At 41.9% G+C, this 12,371-nt stretch overlaps 1 protein-coding gene across 2 annotated transcripts; it reads right to left on the reverse strand.

Annotated features, from left to right (window-relative positions):
• Positions 1–3,090: 3,090 nt before the first annotated feature.
• SERTM2 (serine rich and transmembrane domain containing 2) lies at positions 3,091–11,609 on the reverse strand. Of its 2 annotated transcripts, XR_015702445.1 has the most exons (3): positions 11,166–11,609; positions 4,436–7,840; positions 3,091–3,151 (listed from the first exon to the last, which is right to left on the reverse strand). XR_015702445.1 is itself a non-coding variant. In XM_087748135.1 (2 exons), exon 2 carries the CDS (start codon positions 7,245–7,247, stop codon positions 6,969–6,971), a length of 279 nt encoding a protein of 92 aa, XP_087604261.1. In that variant the 5' UTR covers positions 7,248–7,840; positions 11,166–11,609; the 3' UTR covers positions 3,803–6,968. The 2 variants fall into 2 exon arrangements, 1 of the variants encoding a protein (XP_087604261.1); XM_087748135.1 differs by lacking the exon at positions 3,091–3,151 and having other exon boundaries at positions 3,803–7,840.
• Positions 11,610–12,371: the final 762 nt, after the last annotated feature.

Genomic DNA, 12,371 nt, shown 5'->3' on the forward strand with positions numbered 1-12,371 from the left:
CTAAGCCAGGCAAAATTCCTTGGATAAGTAGAAATAGAATACAATCTCACCCAGGCTAAGTATATACTCAGTCTGTCAGCATATCTTTCCCAAATTGTTTTGCAGCAAATTTTTATTCAGCCTCATGCCAGCTAAGGTGGTGCTGAGCAGTCTGAGTGTGGAGGTGAGTAGGGCAGTGGGGCAATGGTGTGTCTGGTAGTGAACTGATGAACAGTTACAAGCAAAAGTCAAACAAAGGAAAGGCAGCCTCAGCATTCTGATCCCAGTGGTTTCTTTCTTCCCGAGTAGCTTGCAGATGCGCATATGGAGAATGTTGCCGTGCTGTAATTATCTGTCAGCTGTCCCTTTCAGTGTTGGTTATGCTCTATAACAATAAACAGCTTTGAAATTCAGGGTGTAACATAGCACAACATTAGCCAAAACAAAGTGCATTCAGAATGCCCCTCTCTTTCCTCTCTCTGTTTTGTTGGATGCGTGCCACAACAGCAAGTCACATTTCTTCCCCACTAGGTGCCAACATGAAGTAAATGCAAACCGGTGTGGTGTTGTCACCTGGACTCCACATGCTGACAGAGTCAGTGCCAAAAGTGCTGTTCAGAGCTTTTCCAAGCTGTGGAAGCATGAAAAATTTGTGAACAACAGTAAACCCACGTCAGTTTGATTCTGTTGTGACAAGTTTTAAGATTTGCCAGTGAGTGTATTGCAGCAACCTCACACTGCCCAGATGTGAGCTTCCTGGGGCGTTATGTGCTAGTCATGCCACAGCTATTTGGACAGGTTCCTAGTAACCTAAAGATTGTGGAGTAACATTATAAAAAGTTCTGCACATTAACTGCTATGAACATGAATTAGTTTGACTTAGGATTGCTAAGGCATGAGGAGTTAAGGGGAGATCTTCCTTTAAATTTTGCTTCAGCAGGTGGCATCCAGGTTTGTGTCTTTCAAGCTAATAATATAGGCTTACATAGCCTTAAAAAATCCACCCTCAGCCGCTCTGTGCACCACAGCACTGGAAACACCCACTTGTGAGTTCTGGGCCAAAGACAAGATTCTGATGTAGGAAAGATGTCTAAGGGACATGAGAGGAATAGCGGGAAGGTGCTGGAGGATGCCAAAGCCTGTGATACACTCAAATCCAGCTCATGGGTTTGCATTGTCCTGTCAAGAGTGCCCCAGTTCAGCACCTGCTTGCCCACACAGTTCAATGGGTAGCCCAAGCCCAGTTTGCTTCTGAGTCTCCCCTGCGTTTTAAGGAAGAGCTTGTCTGCCTACTGTTTGCTCACATGTGTGGGGTACACAGAAGTATCCCAGATAGGTGCTACTTGATCCTGTAGTATTGCTGGTAGGTATGCATTTTTTCATAAAACTACATGAATAAATAAATGAATAGCCTGTAGCTATTGTGGTGCAAGTGTTTCAGGACTTGAAGAGGAACTAGCTTCAGGACAACAGCCCAGATTAAATAAGATAAATTTCTTGGTTGTATAGAAGCACAGATTTCAAGCACCAAAGAATGTTGCTGAGCTCTCGTTTGACTTGCAGGTGCCTGTTGTTGTATCTTAATCGATTGCTATTAAATAGGACTGTAAGAGTAGGACTATGACCATGAAAACAGAATTAATACAGAGAGAGTCAGTTTAGGAAGTCTGTGGCTATTAGCTTGATCAAATTATACTTTGAAAATGGGTTAATAAATCTAGAGGAAAAGGAAGGGAGGGGAAGGTTCTTCTGAATTATTCATCATTTGTTTCCCAGCTGACAAGTTTACATAGACATGAAATTCAGGTGGGAGTATAGGGAGTGGGTTATTTATTAATTACATATGAATTGGACAGACCTTTCTCTCTCGCACCCAGATCTGCTTTCACAACTGAGCATTGCCTACAGCTGGACAACTTCTCTTTGCCTTCAGCTGAAGAAATCCTAAATACCTCTGAAAAATCCAATCCATAAAAATTCAAATTCAGTTTAGGATTATTTTTCACACATAACGTCAACTGTCGTAGATGATGCTTTAACTGTTCTCTATTATGAAAGGACTGAGGAGGAAATTTTCGTATACTGCATTCTAGAGAGCAAGTGTGCAAGGAACCAACTTACCATTGTGATTTTTCAGGCTTTGTTTTGATATCTGTGCCCACAGAATGAACTCAGGAATTGAAACTGCTCTTATTCGTGCTGGAACTTCACAACCTTCTGTAAAAGCCTGAGGATGGTGAAGATCTCAGAGGGCTTTAGAGGGTTAGGCTTTTGGTAGATGCAATGTATAACATGCAGTTCCTTTTTGAGAACAAATCTGAAATCTGTGTCAGGAACAGTAACTGAAAAGAATATCTTCCCCAGTCCGCAACGATGTAGTCTTAAATCTTCTCTTGTAGCTTTAGCATTTGTTTATAGAATTATGTATTTGAATGCTTTTTACTTAACATTCTGTGTAGTCTTTTTTAAGCCCACTGCATCTATCAAGCAGACTTCACCATCTTTAGGTTTATTTTTCTATCAAAATGGCAACAACTAAGTTGACAGCTCATGTACCAAGAAAATACCATTTGGGATTTTTCCCCTTTTCAGATATATCTGCATCTGAATCTTTAGTCATGCATGTCATTGTAAGACTGCACATTTTTTGCAGGGCACATAATAAACAGGTCTGTGAAAAAAAACTTTCTGTCCATACCAGAATTAAGTTGAGGTATAGACACACCACAAAGATATATCTTCTTAGAAAAAAAATACAATCGTTCCACAACCTCACCTAACTTGCTACTTATCTGTCGCAAATATGCTGACTTGTAGCATTTACTGTCAGCAGAGGGTAAGTAGCAGGAGGAGTTGTCTGCATCTTCCCTGGTCTGCTAACCTGCTTTGAAGCTATAGCTGTCTGACTGCACTAGGATGTTACTTCGTAAGTAGTTACCACACTAGTGACTGCAGGGTAAGGACATATTTCTTTTCCTAGCAAAGATAAGGCATACACATCAGTTTTCATTAATGCTGACAGTTAAATGGATGTGTGACCTCACATAATATTTGGGTTTCAAACATTTTTTATTTCCTTTTCAAGTAAAATCAAAAAAGGTCCTTCAGGGAGCTCAAGGTTGATCCTCTGCTGAGTTATGCTGTTTGCAAAATTATGTTCTTCTCTGCAGCCCTGTGAGGATATGAAAATATACATTTATGTTTATATATTCTGACACAGAGAATGAACATATTCTACATATCAACCCTTTCTGCTCAATACTTAAAGGTTTGTTAATGCAGAAAATTGATGGAGGTGGATGGCAATCATGTGGATGAGATTACCCAAGCGTAAATCCTGTAGAATATTTTTGGTTTGGGGAGTTACACCATACTCAGGTCCTGACACCTCCTAGACTAAATACCCTGGGAGATCTGGGAGCGACGGTGGTTTTCTGATTACTTTACTCTGACCTCACAGTCCCACCCACAAGGAACAGCAATGCATCATCGTTTTGCTGCTCCTTCAGAACAACAGGTGGCTGTCTTCCCCCGCAGGTAGGGAATGGAGGAGGTGATGAATTTACTAACTAGTCATATTTGTTTCCAATGTCTAAGATGGGAGTAAAGATGGGAGCAAACTGTCTTTGTTCAAGTAATATTTACACAGCCTGGTAGGGTGCCTTCTTACACAGATGCCCCCTGAGGCCAACAATTAATTTGAAATGAGTGGCACCACTTGAGTCTATTTCTGCATACGAGCTGGTCTCTCAGATCCACACGTGGGAATAGTGCAGAGCAGTCAATGACTCACCATTGATAGTAGTATGTCTCTTTATTTTTGTAAAAAACCCCAATTTTCTGTAGCAGATGGACAAGTGGGAAGGAAACAGACTGCTGGAGGAGAAGGGTATGGATGTGACACCTGCAGTTCTCCAAGATCCAGCAAATCCATGGAAAAGTTCCAGGAACCACTCCTTATAGACAAAGAATGCCAAAGTCCACTAAAGCCCACTCAGCAAACACAGGTCAACACATCCCAGCAGTCTCTTTTCTCAGAGACATCAGGTCTTGGACATTACAGATGGGAATGAAAAGGGGGAAAAGGCATTCTTCTGTTTCTCAGTGGCAAAGGCTTTAAAATTTGCTGGCATTGTACAGACAAATGAGGCACTCTAAGTGCCTCTGAGACTGTAGATGTATCAAGTAGGACAGATACTTTGTGTGAAATGAAGCTTTAGAGAGGAAAACTTGTCATTTTTGTGTTAGAAGATAGGGGTTCCTTCCTTAGCAGTATTATATAGAAATACACAGTCTGCCCAAAGATATAATGTGATATAATGATATATAAAGTGATTGCTCTTTTATTTACAGTATATTTACTGGATAAGTTTTAAAGGGTTGTGAGACTCTTCTGAATTAACATTCTTTAGTATGAAGGAAAGAAACAGAGTCCTCTGTCCACAGTCCCACCTACCTCTGGGGGGCTTTTCAGCTGAGATCAGAGGAATCAGAATTGGGGTCCCAACTCAGATTGTGATACTGTCTTTTTCTATCAGTAGGTCTGATATTTTATGTCAATATTTGAATCTGTCCTGCAGCTTCTTGGAAGTAAGGCTTTTCCACAGGTAGTTGTGCTGGAAGGCTAATGTGGTTTAGTTGCTGATTTATTACGTTAGAACATTTATGGTCTAAGTAAGTTGTAGCTTTTGAATGGCACATCAAGAAAACTGAGAGGCTGTACAGGGCAAGCCAGATGTTGAGCCTGGGCTAGTCTGTCTCTTGATGGCTAAATGAATGACACACACCAAGCCAACTTGATCCGCATAGATTTTTGTTAAATGTAAATGTCATTGACTGACTCAGTAGCCGTCTGTCTTGGTTGGATTAATGTCCAAATCATCACACAGAACCTGGGCTCTTGTGCAGTACTGAGAGTAGCACTCCTTGAGGAGCCAATCTTTAGATGGGGTGTGAAGTCGCCATCCTGCCTGGTGATATCTGTGTGTTGTCCCTATGGCAGAAAGCTTGAGGGCAACCTGCCTCCTGCCTTCTTTTCCAGGTAAACACAGCCAAGCATGGCATAGGGAGATATTGCTGAGAGTGTATTGTTTGCTGTATTCCCTTACACAGTCACTGTGCTATTTCACAGATTAAACCTGCTTATGTGGGGGTTAATGGAGTATAAAAGGTGCTATTCAATATAAGGAAGCAATTTTTAAATAGTTTCATGCTAAATACATCAGTGAGAAAAAAACTCATCCTGCCCGTGGACAGTTGGTATCCAGTATGGACGTTACTTGTCATTCTGCTCCCACACACACACAATCAGCTATAAATGCCATATTCCTAGTCCAAACAGCTCTCCCATATGCAGACCTTTAAAGGTAAATAAAGAACCTGTTGTACACAAAGCATTTGAGAAACAGTTTCTTGTTACTATCACAAGTCCACGGAGTCAGTGTCATCTCTAATTTTAGCACTGTTTTTGTATGGGGAGTTTACACTTTCCAAGCCCTTGGAGAGAGGAGAATTGGCAAATAAGTGTATATAAATGTGGAAAGCACAAGGGGATTTTATCACTAAGCTAGAATTAGACTGTAATAAAGAAGATAAGCTGGGTAAAATTCATGTCCTTTAGAGATGTAGCTGAAACAATCTCGCTCGGGGCTTTTCTGTAAGAGGCAGTGGCTCTCCCAGAAGTGATATGCCGTATTTGATTCAATCTTTCCCATCCTCAGAAGCAAAGTCTATCTCTATACATCATTCATAGGTAAGAGGATTGGGTCAGTTTGTTGTTTCATAAATTTAAGTAAACATTTTTTTTCCTCGTTGTTCCAAATGATCCGACAGGATATTTGAGTCCAGTCCTATCTTTTAGTGCTCAGTGAGCTTACTTTCCATCTGCCTGTTCCCTACTAGTCTATGTCCAAAGCTGTTCACACTATTCATTATTGCAGTGCCAGGCCCTGGCATTTCTTCAGCTTTCTTTGGAGGAAAACAAATGAAAAAGCTTTGGAAGAACTGGTCTGTCTTTTGAGAAAGAAAACCCAACATGGATATGAGAGGAAATGTTATTATGAATTTGAGTCTGTTAGGAGAACGATGTCCATTTGACTCTCAAACTTTACACTGCATTTTAATTACTGAGTGATACTGGGAAGGCTGAAAGGCATGAACATGTTGTATTCAGCTCAGTTAATGTAATGGAGAACAAAGGAAGAGAGGTAGAGTGTCTTTTAACATTTTTTCTCTCCTGCTGCTCATTTCCTGCTGATGCTTTCTTTTTATTTTAAATCTTTGTTAAATTTTATCTTTATTTTCTTTCCTCTTTTTAAAGTTTTGTCTCTTTCTGGTATCTGGAATGCAACTCTCCACTGTATGGTTTTTAATGTCAGAAACCAATAGTTCCAGCAGGTGATGAAACATTTGTATACTTCTGAAACTCCATTGTGTAAATCTGCCATTCAAGTGGAAAAAAAAGCAGTTTAAGGTTTTCCTTCTTGAATGGGAGAAATGCCTGAGAATTTCCAAACCACTGATAATTTCTGTATGTGCCCTGTGGGCTCTTCCCTGTTATGCCACTTAACTTTGTTGATTTAACTTGTTTCACAAGCAAGGAATTTAAGGGCAGAGAGATAGGTCAGCAAATACAGGCTCCAGGAAACATTCTGGTATGTGTCTCTTTGGGTTTTTGGCTGTCATTATTGTGGCTTTTACCATTTTCTGCAAGGGCTTTTAGAGGGATATGAGTCTTTCCTGACAGCAGTAGGTTTCTGTAATGTAAATTTTATTGAGGGTGTTGCACACATGTTGCCTGTAGTATCAACAGCCGGTGGGTCACAGCCAGTCAGTCTGAGTTGCGTGACACTCTCCAGATGCTCTGTGCTGCTGTTGATGGTTGTGCAATAAGTTTTAGGGCTCAATAGGCAGGCAGAGATTCTTTCCACCACCATTTTGCCGAACAAAACGTGTTTCGCAAGCACAGAGCCCTCTTTGCTTTGGGGTCTCTAAGTGGTAGGAATCCTGCTGTGCATTTCCACATCTGTGAACTGCTGGACATTCTCAGTGCTCTCTGGAGACGTGGTGATTGGGGAAATAACATGCTTCAGGCGCAAGAGCATAGAGAAAAGCAATATGAGCAGGATAGCCAGCAGTGTTAGGAACAATCCCACGTACACGTAGAGGCTGGAATATTTATCTGCTGTTGTGTCTACTTCTGTAGCCAGAGTTGGAAAGTGGACACGGCCAGTCAGGTTTCCACGGAATTTGAAATAAATCTCAGTCATTGCTCTCTGTCAGCTTTGGTCCATTTTCCCTATTTACCTTCAGATTTCCTGTCTTCCCTCACCAGACTCGCAAAGGAGGTCAATAAAGGAAACTTAGGACAGATGACATGATGGCTTCACCAAGGAATGCTCCATCCTCTTGGTCTCAAGACTGCTGGTTCACACAGTTAAGCAGGCTGCATGAGACAGACTTTTGCAAATCATTTTGCAAGCTGCTATTACAATGACAGCAAGCATTAGACGTGTTTTACACTGCCATCTGGCTTTTATTTTCTCCTGAAAATGCTTTGGTCTTCTTTTGGTAGGTCACCTCCTTTGGTAGGTGAAAAGCTTTGGTCCTTCTCTCAAACTGAGCTGCAAAGGTTTGCACAGCTTTGGTCTTTGCAAGTGTTGTTTTCCAAACAAACTGAGTCAGCTTTCTGCCAGCTTCTCCCACAGCAGGTGGTTTATCCTTGTATGAGCTGGGGAAGGTTGTTTTCTGCTTTGCCAGGCTGCTGGGGGATTTCTTCTCTCCTAATCCAGGGCTATAGATGCTTGCTTAAAGAGTATGGAGTTTTGAGTTTCTCATTAGGAACAGTCAAAAAGTTGGCTTTCTAAAAGGAAAACAATGAGAGAGAGAGAAAGAGAGAGAAATGAAACCAGGTCTCAAAATAGCCTAGCCTTAGGTGGCTAGATATGTGGTATTTTTAGAACAAATAGATAAGAAAACCCTTGTCATGCTCCTGTGAGACACCTTGAGATCAGGAGAAGAACTGAGTATTTAACTTTAGAGAAAGACCATGCAAATCTAATTGTTAAGGTCTCCTCCGGTAACACTCACTACTTACTTATGGGTATGAGAAGGCCCCACAGTCTATGGAATTAGATGCCACAAAGGAATGGAAGATATGAATCCAGCCAGTGTCTTCCACCATGTGTCTCTCGTGTTGTTTATCAGGACCCTCTGTTTCTGAGGCAGGATGCACCTGGCAGGCGTCCAGAGCCCTGCCTGTCCCACAGGGGCAACTCTGCCACAGGATAGGACAATTCACTCACCTCCTGGGAGCAGAACTTACTAGAAATGGGGGGAATCTTAACGTTTTAGCATTTTCAATTCTTTCAGCTGGAAACAGAAAACATAAATGCCAAAATTTCACTGCAAATGGTGCATCCAAAAGCATTGTGTTCTGCTTTGATAAGACCAGAATTTTATTTTTAGCTGAAGCAAAAATGATAGCACTGGAACAAAGTGATGCAGTCATTTATATTGTTCACTACATATACACCTACACGAGATGTAAACAGAGTAAAATTAATATGGTAATATACTATGGTAGTCAGATTAAAATGAAACATTAGGTCAAAATGATAAAATCTCTGATGCTTTTAGATAAAGATTTCACCTAAAAAATGCATTGCTGCAAAACATTTTGGCTTTCATGGGCCTTCAGTTTGTAAAATGTAGCTAGTTCATTGACAATGTTTGGTTATGTTCTCCCCATGCACCAATGGGAACACCACCTTGCTGTTCTTCAGAGAGAGGTGGTTGAAATCTGGAGGCCTGAGTCATCAAGGAGCTGATATTCAGGCTTTCATTACAAGCAAGACAGACCTACTTTGGCTCAGGTGATGGGGAAACATCTGATGTGCTGAGTTTTTGGAGAAGGGACACTGGGGATTGTCTACACTTTACCTCCCAGCTCCTGCAATACCTTCTTCAGCATCAAAGCATGTGAGAGAACAGCAATTCAGTTTAGGGAATATTTGGCCAGACCCTGCTTAGTAACAGGCTGGCTAAGATGGGCCAAATTGCTGATTGAAAAAATTGCCTGGGGATTTGACTTCTGCAGTCCCCACGTGGGTAGTGGATTCTGTGCTGGAGGGTGTGGGGAAGCACGGTAGAAAAGGGCTGCTCAGTATTTTGCCAGGGGCTGACCCAACCCTTTTGGAGCCAGTTATTCTGGCAGCGGGTTTGGTGCTGGGGCAGAAGCATGGGACATGAAAGTGAAGGTTGTGTTGCAGCCAGGCACTTTTGATCTCAGTTACAGGGCAATAACTGTGATTTTCACACTTCGAACCTATAGATAGAAATTCTTCCCCCATGAAGAATATTCTTACGTTACACAGCAGGTGGGAAATGGAGGGTGTAAAGGTTACTGGCCATATTAAACCTCTGTTCTTACAATATGATTTCTCTGTCGATAATGAAATGCAATCAATCTGGAATCTGACACTTGTGTGAGTTAAAGTACAGAGCAATGTCTTTGTCCATCTCATCTGCTATCTTACTGAGAGCAAAAGCCAGAGCTAGTTTCTCTCCTTAACAAGCAGAGAGCCTAATGGCTTTATGTACTTAATAAAATTAGACCGCAGAATGCTAAGGACATTAGTCTGAAGTTCAATAATTAACTATAAACCAAGACATTGAATTAACAAAGCTCAGCTGGGCATTTATTGATAAAAGGAGCAGATTAAGAGTAAAAAGTATTAGCAATGGGGAGTTGGCACAGCTTTTTTTTTTTTTTTGTCTCAACTATGGAATTGTCAGGAGCAATCAACTATTTGGACTATTGAAAGCTGTGAAATTAACTACATCTTTTCCAGAAATGAGCCAGAAATAATTCAGTAGCTCCAGGCAACCCCAAGGATTTTTGCTTTTCAATCTACCAATTATCTCATTGAGCACATCTTTTTGGATATTAGTTGATTTAGTTTTGCACACTTCCCTTTAAGGAATAGAAGCTTCAAGACTGTAGAGACCAAGGTCATGTGAAAACAAGTGGTACACAAAGATTCTGAAAAAACTGTGTATAAAGCAGGTCAGCACTATAACTTTGTATGGCTCAGATTACAGGAGGCAAAACCTCACTGGTTATCCTGAGAAGCCCTCAAGTCCCTGGACAGAGATAGTAAGTACAAGTTTGTTACAGAGCAGAGCAGCATAGCTAGAGCCCACATGCCCTGTGATTTAAGTTGTTGATCAAGGCTTAGTCATTCTTCTCTGGCTGGACAATACTCCCATTTCTGAGAGATGCCAAGCATCATTAGTGGGTACAGATTGATTCCAAACAGACACTTCTTTTTCTATCAGTTTGTGGGTTTTTTTAAGCAAGGATTAAAAAAGCCCCAAACCAACATATTTAATTTAATAAAAATCAGTAATGAAAATAGAAACCTCATACAAAACAACAGAAAAGTTTCTCTCGGAGCGTGTCACTGAGACAGGAAATTCATGAGCCAAAACTTCATGAGCGCTGAAATTACCATCCTCCCACTGCAGCTATCAGGGTTTGGGGAGCTTCAGGTTTGAGGAGTTTTTATGAAGCCTGCATGGCCCTACTCTGCATCTTTGTAGGTCACAGATGAGCAGAGAGAAAGAAAGATTTTTCCTCAAAACAGTGCAGGCAGACAGTACAAATTGATCTTGTAAATGTCTTGTCTTGCGTACTCGCTTCCATTTACTCCCATATTCAGTTTAAGTGCCACTTGCTAGCAAGGCATCTCTGAAAGTGCAAGCAACTTTTCTGAGTTCTCTTTTGCTTTTCCACCTGATACTGTAACTAGTGCAAAGAGGTAAGTGGGACAAAATAGAACAATTACTTGTGTAGCTTCTCTAAGACTGTTAATTTAAACTGCACTGAACTGGCTGGCAAGTGCAGAAAGGTTTGGTTTTGCACACAGACAGTACCAGGTGTACCCTGTCTAGGTGACCTTTAGAGAAAAAAATCAGCATTGAAGAAATGCAAACAAAGCATTAAAGTATCAATTCCGTCCATGGCTTGCATTTTCTCCAGGGAGGATCTGAGGGAGAGGAAAGGGGGGGACTCTCTTCTTTCAGTGGCGGATGGTAGTTTTGTTCTCATGCTGAAGTGCAAGATAGTATGTCAGTGCCTCAGCTGTGGTAGTGCATAGGAAGAGAACAGAATAAAGCATAGTTACCTTTCAGAGCAGGCAGGGGTGTTGGGACTAGGCACCAGAGCAGCTGGTTCAGACCATGAGCTTGCTGGTGATTTATCTAGGAACATCTCCTCCCAGGTAGTGGGATTTGTGCAGAAAAGATTTGCTGTCTTATTGCTGGAGTCAGGATATTGTCTTTTCAGCAACAGACATGCCAAGTGCACTTTCTTCTCCTCTGCTCTTGAATTCACATGGTTCGCTGACAGGGATGGCTCTTACTCCCAGTCTTGAGATGTGAACTGACAGTCTAACTGAACAGCATCACTGCTGATGCCCTTCCTTCACAGGCAATAGGAGAAAGGGGAAAGGAGCCTTCTCTTCACGAGCTTCGCTGCTTGGATCGAAACAGCCAGTCCCCTCCCTCAGCAGCAGTAGGCAACAGTTAGAGCGGAGAGGATCAGTAGTGCTCCGGAGCTGCTGCGTCTCGTCTCAGCAGCAGGCAAGAAGGGAAGGGAGGGAGGCTGTGAGCTCAGCTGGCAGCAAAGTTTGTGCAAGGTTTGTCTTAACCCTTTCGTGCTTGCAAGTGGTAAACAAGGCTGAGCTGCCTGCTAATTGTGGAGTAAAACATGAGCCAGGAGGACAGGTTTTCAGTTTCTCTCTCTAATTTTCTGGAAGGTGCAAAGGTTTTTTGTTTTGTGCCTCTTGGGAAGGGTTACCTGGTGAGGGCTCCCAGCTGGGTTCCTGTCTGGAACCATGACAGGTGCCACTTTTCAGCTGAGACCCTCAGGATAGTCCCCAAGCATTGCTCTTTGGCATTGGAGCTTTTGATGTATTTTTGTCCTTGTGCTTACTGTTTGGTGGTTTGGGAAGGGCTGTGTGTCTGTGTGGCTGGTTTAGTTTACAGGTCCTCTCTCTCCTGAGTAGTTTGAAACTCTGCATGAATAAGCATAACCCCAACTTTGCAGTGTTGTGAGCAAAAATGATTTTCACCAATTTCTGAATGTGTGAAGTACAGATCTATCTCATAGCGCCACAGAAACAAGGCAGAAGGAGCCAAGGCTGGGGTGAGAACCCAAACCATCCTGATCCCTCTGATTACCACACCTTTTGACCTGCAGTTCTTCGCTCCCCCCTGGCTGATAAAGTAAGGATGTTTTGTGATCCTGTTCCAGTTACAACACAAATTAGGGTAAACCCTATCAAAGAATTGCTATAATTTTAGTTGTGTGCACATTTCAGAAGGGTGAT

Source organism: Nipponia nippon, unplaced genomic scaffold (assembly GCF_047370975.1).
Source record: "Nipponia nippon isolate SJK-2023a ecotype South Korea unplaced genomic scaffold, ASM4737097v1 scaffold_12, whole genome shotgun sequence".
Taxonomy (NCBI): domain Eukaryota; kingdom Metazoa; phylum Chordata; class Aves; order Pelecaniformes; family Threskiornithidae; genus Nipponia; species Nipponia nippon.